The sequence below is a fragment of the Carica papaya genome, chromosome 4, assembly GCF_054855325.1.
Source record: "Carica papaya isolate Zhongbai chromosome 4, ASM5485532v1, whole genome shotgun sequence".
In the NCBI taxonomy this organism is placed as follows: domain Eukaryota; kingdom Viridiplantae; phylum Streptophyta; class Magnoliopsida; order Brassicales; family Caricaceae; genus Carica; species Carica papaya.
In genome coordinates, this window is record NC_142312.1 from 467,819 (window position 1) to 476,610 (window position 8,792).

At 31.3% G+C, this 8,792-nt stretch overlaps 1 protein-coding gene across 2 annotated transcripts; it reads right to left on the reverse strand.

The window, feature by feature from the left end:
• Positions 1 to 582: 582 nt before the first annotated feature.
• Positions 583 to 3,579, reverse strand: TOE3 (target of early activation tagged (EAT) 3). 2 transcript variants are annotated; one of them, XM_022041830.2, is made up of 10 exons: positions 3,014 to 3,579; positions 2,861 to 2,886; positions 2,655 to 2,685; positions 2,425 to 2,512; positions 1,995 to 2,140; positions 1,798 to 1,842; positions 1,612 to 1,700; positions 1,384 to 1,523; positions 1,070 to 1,267; positions 583 to 963 (listed from the first exon to the last, which is right to left on the reverse strand). In XM_022041830.2, the coding sequence occupies exons 1-10, from the start codon at positions 3,559 to 3,561 to the stop codon at positions 751 to 753; spliced, it is 1,524 nt and encodes a 507-aa protein (XP_021897522.1). In that variant the 5' UTR covers positions 3,562 to 3,579; the 3' UTR covers positions 583 to 750. The 2 variants fall into 2 exon arrangements, with proteins under 2 accessions (XP_021897522.1, XP_021897519.1); XM_022041827.2 differs by having other exon boundaries at positions 1,070 to 1,270.
• Positions 3,580 to 8,792: the final 5,213 nt, after the last annotated feature.

The window sequence follows — 8,792 nt, forward strand, 5'->3', positions numbered from 1 at the left end:
ATGTAAATTCTATTTCCAGTTTCCAAATTACTTTTGTTAAAAAAAAATCAAAATAAGAAAGTTAAAAGATAATTTCAAATACCAAATCCAGCCGATCAAAAGACAACTCTCATGCGTTAAAGATTTTCTTTTGGTGGAATCAAAACACTGATAAATCAAGATAGCTATCAGCTTTAAATGATGAAGATGGAAGAAGGCGAGGAGTACTGAGGTGAGGCAACAAATGGGATTTAAATATTGCCATAAAAAATAAGAACAATAATTGACAAAGATGACAGCTAAATCAAGTAGGTACAGTGAAGATAATAAGTTGATATATGTAAGGCTGCAGAAAGCAATTATATATTTAAAAAATGGTAGTATTAATTTGAAGTAGTGTTCTTTTTTTTTTTTTTTTCTGAAGTCAGGAATCAGAAAATCTAGTTGAAGATTTCGTCCGTTTGTTAGTTTGACCGACGACCAAACATTTCCCAGAGAATTGGAAATTTTCCCAAATTTTCTTTTTCTTAATTTCTCTTTTCAGCTCTTTCCCAAAAGTAAGTTTCTCCTTTGCCTCTGTAGGGAAAGTTGGGCAGTCAAGAATTAAAGAAGAGAATCTTTGGAGCAAATGATCTTTACATGCCGATTTCATGATCAACAAAAATAAACATGGTGATTCGGATATAGTGAGAGAGAGAGAGAGACGAAAGATTGAAGCTTTGTTTGGATGAGAAGACAATATAACAATGGCTACTGTAAGATCAAAATGGGTTAGGAGGGTCTCATGAGAGAGCTTTGGAACCCATTTTTCTGCAGCCAATTCTGGGGGTTTCTGATCTGCTGTGGGAATCCTGATGATGCTGCAGCACTTGCAAACAGTTGTTGATGATGTTGACCAGATTGCCATTGATGATGATTATCGCTCGTTGACAGTGCCAGATCACTCCCTACTCGGCCTCCATGGCTGCTGCTCGGAAACTGAATCTGCAAAAAGTTTTTTTTTTTTTTTGAAAAAAAAAAGAATTCAGTAATATCCAATTGACCGATCGATCAAACAAAGAAGTTAATAATAACTAATCGTAATACCCACTTGATAATTTGGCGGGTTTATGTACGGAGGAAGGATTTGAAACATGTCCCCGGGTCGCCTGAATTGCCCATACCTTTGCAATTCAGAGCTGGATTTGAACGAATTCGCAGGAGATTGCAGATGGGTCTGGCTCAGAAGTTGCATTGTTTCAGCTTCACTGTAACCATTCTGAGGTTCACCTTCACCTCTGCAAGCTTCCTGCTGGGTTTTTATTAGTTTTGATCAACACCATGAGTTGGATCAATGTTAAAATAAGCAACAAAGTCACATTCATATCATTATCATATATATATATATATATATAGTTTACAAACCTTGGAGCTAAAAGCTTGGTTCCGCCAATCAGCTTCAAGACGATGATGATGATGATGATCTATACCAGAATGCTGCTTATTGGAAGCCGAGTTTCCCAAACTCAAGTCAAGATTGTGATCTGCAGCATCGCCTGAAGATTCTAAAAGACAATAGTGTACATATATACGTATACAATTAGTTTGAGAAGAAAGAAGAAAGAAATCATTAGGTCCGGCATTGATTATTACCGGCATTAAGCTCGTTCTCGTATATACTAGGATCAAAGTTGGTGACGGCTTCTTTTCCATTGCATTTGATTGCAGCTTTATCATAAGCTCTAGAAAAGCAAAACCAATCAAAATAACTCAAAACCTGAACGGAAAATCCATCGAAAAATTTACAAGAAGCAAGATGTTATATGTCTATAAATATACCTTGCAGCTTCAATCTCCGTATCGAACAAGCCTAAGTAAACGTACCTGGCGAATAATTGAAGCAAGAATTAATCGAAGAGCACATACATAAATACATATATATATATATATATTAAAAATAAATATAAGCACTTGATGTGATGGAGATTGGAAAAAGAAAAAAGAAAAAACAAAAACAGTAAATGGGAGTGAAGTACTTTTTGCCTAAGAATTGGCCCATGCGAGCTTCCCATCTGCCACATTTGTGCAAAGTTACGCCTCTATATTTAGAGCTTCCTCGAGGGAAGCCGGTGCTTTGTCGGCGAAGTACGTGCACGAATTCTTCCTTGGTTAGGTTACTCATCTGTTAATAATCACCGTTTATATTACATATTTTCTTGATGGTAATCCATATATACATATGGTTTCTTTGAATGTTCCTTGACATTCTAACAAAAACAAAAAAATAATAATAAATAATAAAAGAGGAAGAAAAAGTAACAGCTAGACATCTTAAGACTACACTGTAGAAGATAAGATAGAGGACTGTTGAAGATAAGATACCAACTCAATAGGATTCTCTCCTTCTCCCTCTTTCTCTTTCTAACTCTCTCCATCTCTCCCACCCATCTGTAAATTACATCCTACCTGTTTCAAGTCTTCTTCGTAATCTTCAATGCTGAAATTTATGTCGGCCTCTACTCCCCGGAACTTTATGGCTGCCCGATCATAAGCGCTGCAAAAAAAAAAAATGCTTGTATAATTATTTATATTTTTAGCACTTTCTTTCAACTTGCAAGAAAATTTGAATCCATCTATTATTTGAAGAAGAAGAAAAAGAATAAGAAGAAGAAGAGGGAAGAGAAATTAGAAGTTACCGAGCAGCTGCATGGGCAGTGTCAAATCCACCTACACACACATATATATATACAAAAAAAGAAAACCCATATCACATAAATCAGAAAAAAAGCCCTTATGTGCTTATTGTTTCAGCAATCAAAGACAAACAAGGCATGATTGTTTTTTTTTTTTTTCCGAGAAAGAGAATGATAAACATGGAAAATGAATCTATACGTAAGCGTACCTAAATATACTTGCTTCCCACAATCCCTGCGTCAAAACACATATAAAAGCATAAACATCTGTTCCTTTTCTCTTCTGATAAGTGCAGACATATAAACATTGATTGACTTGAACTGGCAAAAGCAAATATATATGTATACATGTATGGCATTACCATATATGAGACTCCCATCGTCCGGTTCTTCTGTAGAAAGTCACACCCCGATACTGTGAACTTCTCGACCTGGGTCCGCGCCGGCTCTTCTTCATCGGTTGCGACACCTCCATGGACTTGCCCGACGGTCTTCGAGGATCCGATTGACAAAACTTTACTCCAACCCAGTGGGCCCGCGGGAACCCGGGTCCGCCAATAACCCCCCCGCCGCTGCCGCCGCCAACAACCCCACACGAAGAGACTCCCATTTCTGGGTCATCAACCGGGAAGAACTGTCGGGTCACTGGCGGGTCACCCTCCAAGTACTCCTCCTGCGGAACCGAGAACCCGAATATCCGACCGCTTCGCTTCTTCGCCACCATCATCTTACTCCCGTCTTCGTCATCGGATCCGTCCTCGACTACCACAGCCGACGAACTGGAATTGGATACAGATCCGACCCGTTTGCCCTTGTCATCGTCTCCGTCTATGGAGGTCTTCTGGGAAGAGCAAGCCTCCTCGGATTCATCGTCTCTCGTCTGACCAGGCGAGTCGTTTAGATCCCACATTTCTCTTTCTTGCTGTACCTTCAAAATATTTATATAGATATACCCTCTTCAAATACCCAATTTAAAAACCATAGCTTTAACAAAATTTTCCCCAAAAGAACCAATATTTTTTTCTGGGGAAACAAACAAACGGAGAGGAGAAACAATTACTTCGATCTCTCGTCCTCTACGGGCATTCAATGAATGCAAGAAGAAAAAAGAGAGTCCTCGTGAAGACAAAGTCGAGTATTCAAATGAGAGAAAGTAAACAAGGAAAAGAAAATACAAATAGAAAGAAAATGAAAATAAAATTAAAAAAAAAAAAAAAAAAAAAACCTACGACTAAAGGAAAGAGATTGCAAAAAAAGGAGATGTTTTTGAAGATCTCTACGAATTACAGACTCTGCCCAATACAGCATAGACGAGGCCAGTTTGAGCTAGTAGCTGAAAGCATCCACAACTCCCTTCTTATTATTTACTTCTTCTTCCTCTCTCTACATATTATGCCTTCTCCCTTTCTCTCTCTAACCACTCACTTTTAATTATTATAATAAATTATAAATTTTTGCAAACTATAAATTATTCTCCTGTCATAATATTCATGAGTTTTTTTTTTGTTTTTTCTTTTAAGAAATTTTTTTACTGGGTAATCTTTTTTTTTCCTTGTATACTTATTATAGGGTTTACTGTATCTATCTTCTTTATATTCTCATTGGCGGTTTTCCTGAGACGAAAATCATGACTTGTTAGATGTTAAAAATGGAGTTTTTTCATTTAAAAGAAAAAGGAAATACAAAGAGAGAAAGAAAGAACCATCTCTTTCTTTACCTTACTTTCCCACGTTAACCAAATCGAAAAGCAATCTCTCTCTCTCTCTCTCTCATTGTATATACACACACACACACACACACACATATATATATATATATATTTCTTACATGGATTTGGGAACTTAGCTTTCTCTCTCTACATTACCCACTAATGGAAATAGACAGCGGCAAGACTAGAGAAGATGGTTTATTACTCAATTACCATTATTGGTCGCATGATTATTATCCCTACCCCTTTCATTTTCTTCACCCTTAAAAAAAAAAAAAATTATTAAATATATCGCAATTTTACTTTTCACTTTTATTTTTTTTTTAACTTACTGATATTTTATTGAATATAAATTTTATAAAATTTTATATATAATTAACGGTACGAATGAATATAATCGATGATATAATACTATAAAAATTCGCTTTCCAAGTTATTAATTATCATTACAAAAACATTTTTCTTGTTAAAAATGTAAAAAACTACGATTAAAAGCCATTTTTATTATTTTATAATATATATTTTGAATAATATTTTACTTTGTAGTTAATAGTACGAACGAATATAATTAATATCAAAATTTAAAAAATAATATAATATTTTTACCTTCAAAAGTTATTAATTATCATTACAAAAACATTCAATTGTTATAATTAATTCTATTATTTCATAATATCTCTTAAATAATAATTTACTTTGTACTTAATACCAATAATGTACATGATTAACATCAAATTTTCACCGTTCAAAATTACCAATTACCAATTACCATTAACAAAACATTTTTTTTATTTTACCCTTTTTATTTACAAATGTGAATTAAAATACACAAATCAAAACTAAAAAATTTACTCGAGTTTGATTCGATATTTATAGGTGATTATATTATTTAAATGGTATAAATAAATACGACTAATATTTAAATAAAATATATTTTTCACCCCCCTCCCAAAATTTCACGAGTGGGTTTTCTTTCACGTGAGATTTTTAATTTTTTTTTTTTTTACCAAAAGGGTAGAACCGGGGACGGGTAATTCCGTAAAAAAAAAAAAAAAATCAAGGGCATAATCGTAAATTCGGTTGTGACAGAAAATATTTAAAAAAAAAAAAAGAGGGTGAGACGGTGCGTATTGTGCGTGTGTAATCAGAAAAAGGAAACGGGAATAATGTTAGGAAAAGGAAAATGTTTCCAGAAAAGTCCAATCCAAGAGTACGGGAAGAGGGCCATATTTACCTATTTCGTTCTTCAATCCACCAATTAGCCCCCCCCCCCCTCCCTTCCCTCCTGTACCTCGTATTTATGACCCCCCCCCCCCCCCCACCCCCTCCTCTTCGAACGCGTGCACCTCAGTTTTCACTTTTATTTTTACTGTTCAGTAAATTTACTTTTAGTAACTTTTCCCTTTCGGGAGAATTAACATTTTATTTCAATAAATTATTTTTCAGATAATTAAGCCGTATAATTATCAGATAAAAATTTTTTGTTTTCTCCGAAAAAATTATTTTCTTTTTTTTTTTTTCAAAAAAATAAAAGGCACTGCGGGCAAATATTATAATCATTTTCAATATAGTTTCATGGTACAAATTGTACAAAAAAAAATTATAATTGCTTTTAAAATAATTTAGTGTTACGAGTTTATTACGACAACTATATATATATATATATTTAAAGAAGGTGCTTATTTGGTATTTTTAGAAATTTTATAAAATTATATCGATAACGTGATAATCACTCAAAAAAATACTCTACTTTAAAAAGTACGTATATTATAATCATGTGGGTTAAATATAAAGTAATTATAAAAATATAATATTATTATAGTTTTTATTAAAACAACTAAAATTTAAAACTTTAGATAAACTCAAAATTTAAAAAAAATGTACAATTTAGTCATGTTTATAATTATATAGATACGAATCATAAGTTTGGAAAAAATCAATAAAGCGATACAAGTGAGGTAATCAATATATATCAATTACAATTGTATATAACCATCTTAATTTTGTATGTATTGTCCGTAAAATAAAATTATGTTATTTTTAGAAGTTTAGCAAAAACTATAAAAAGACACGGACGGTAGCAACCTCATAGCAATCGAAACTCTTGTAAAAATATACTCTTATACGGTATTACGGTTGTTAGGTCATAATGACATGAAACAACTTGTAATATTAATATGTACTTTTTTTTTTTTTTTAGTTTCTAAAATTGAACTTCTATAAAATATACTATATATATATAATTTCGTATTCAAAATAAATAAAACAATTGTACATTTTAAAATTTTACTTATTATAAATATATCTATATATGGATTGTTACGTAATTATATAATAGAAGTATCGTGCATCTAAAACTTATATTATTTAAAGAAAATATTTTATACCTGTGTTGTATTCCCGTGCCAAATTATTTATGTTAAAATTTTTGAAATATTTTAAAAATACAAGTAATTATAAATTAAAAAAAAGGGTAGATATGTTTTGATTTTTTTTTTCAAAATTACATTATTAGTATTATTTGTATAGTGTATAAAATTATTTACAATTTTTTTAATAAAGCTTAGTATAATAAAACAATATTTTATATAAAATTAATAGAATTCTAATAATGTATAACCAAGTCGAATGGGTAGTAATGCACAGTTTATTTTGACTTTATTATAGATATTAAAAAATGATAAACTATATATTAAAATTATTTTAAACAATTTTTAAATTTTGACCGTTAGATCCAGATAATGTTGTAAATTAAAAAAAAAAAAATTGAGAGCGTGAGATGTACTCACCGTATGAGAGAGTACGTCTACCGTCAACTTTCTGACCAAAATGCTGAAGCCAACTCAACTATATGATGATAAAAGATGGATTGATAGATTCGTAGATTGAGCAGATGCCATCATGCTTGACGTCATCAGCCTTGTAAATAATACTAAACAAATCTTAATCAAGCTTAATTAAACATAAGCTGATAATTAACTAACTTTAATTATCCACTGATTGCTCTCGCTCCGTATTATTTATTAAAACATTTTAAAAATAGAAAAAAAGAGTGTGTACTACGTGGGGACCACCCGTCACGTCATATCTCACCAGACGAATTTCACCACGGGATCGGCCTGCTCTGTTTTCTCTATGGGTAATTTTTTAAAAAAAAATTTATATAAATTAAGAAGTAAATTTTAATTGGTTGGACTGAAAATTGACCAATAATATTTAATTATTTTAAAAATTAAATTATAATATAAAGTAAATTTGAATATTAAATGAAGGAGCGGATTCGTAGGGCGGATAAGACTTATTTTCTTTTTGTTATTTTTTTTTTAAAAATAAAATTGAAAATTAGGTGGGAAAAACAAACCTTCCAATAATGGAAGTGGACGAGGCAAAAAATGTCCGATGACGATGAAGTTGCTTTCCCCAACTGGAAACAGTAGCCTAAAACCCCCCCCTCTGCCGGGCCCCATCCACTTTTGTTGTCTTCCATTTTAATTATTACGACATATTTAAACACACGTAAATATATTATTTTACAAAAATTAAAATGTCATTAACTTATAAAATACAAATTGATCCTCATTATGTTAATTAAGTATGTATTTAATTTTCTTAATCATACGGTAATCCATCAAAGTTAATTTTTAAGCGAAGGGATATTAACTTGTCGAATTGCAAACTACACACATATATATATATATATATATATATGTATGAACATATTTATTATTAATCAATGGTTGGGGTTGATTCGTAATTATATTAAATTCTAAAGTTTGGGTAAAGTAGCTGTCGATCGGGACCACTTTGTATAAACTATGAATATAAAAATATGTGGACTTCAATAAATGTCACCACGATAACATAAACTTTATTCTTAATCAAATTGAGTTGCCATTTAGGGTTCGCACTTTGACCTATTGATAATGTTGTTTGGATAAGTGATCCTTCAATTTATAATTACGGAAACAAAAATAGTCCGTTACCTATTTAATATATAAATTAAGATAATAATTAAATAAATTAGAGAATACATAAAAAGTCTTCAATCTTTATGTAGGAAGTCGGGTCGCTTAACTCATACGAATAATTCAAATACACCTGAATTTTAGGTGAATATATATATATATATATATTAAAATAGATAAACCCAAAAAAATTATAACAATCAATGTTCTTTATAAATTATTTAGTTAGACTTTTAATAATATACATATAATAAGATCACTAGTCTAGTGTTAGGCTTAATCTTTAAATTAAAGAACAAGAAGTTCGAGTAGTTATCCGTAGTTAAAAAGTTTTGGACTAAACACATAAAATCATTATACTATATATATCTATATATATGTATGTATTCACATCATTATAATATGCTTTGGAATAATAATTGATGTTATTATATAGCATGTTACAATTAATAGCTTGATGGATCAAGG

Excerpts from the sequence above, each read along its gene's own strand:
- TOE3 (XM_022041827.2), bottom strand. The coding sequence starts at position 3,561 with ATGTGGGATCTAAACGACTCGCCTGGTCAGACGAGAGACGATGAATCC. Across the intron at positions 2,887-3,013 it reads CGATGGGAGTCTCATATATG|GGATTGTGGGAAGCAAGTAT; the intron begins GTAATGCCATAC and ends GTTTTGACGCAG. Across the intron at positions 2,513-2,654 it reads ACTGCCCATGCAGCTGCTCG|CGCTTATGATCGGGCAGCCA; the intron begins GTAACTTCTAAT and ends TTTTTTTTGCAG.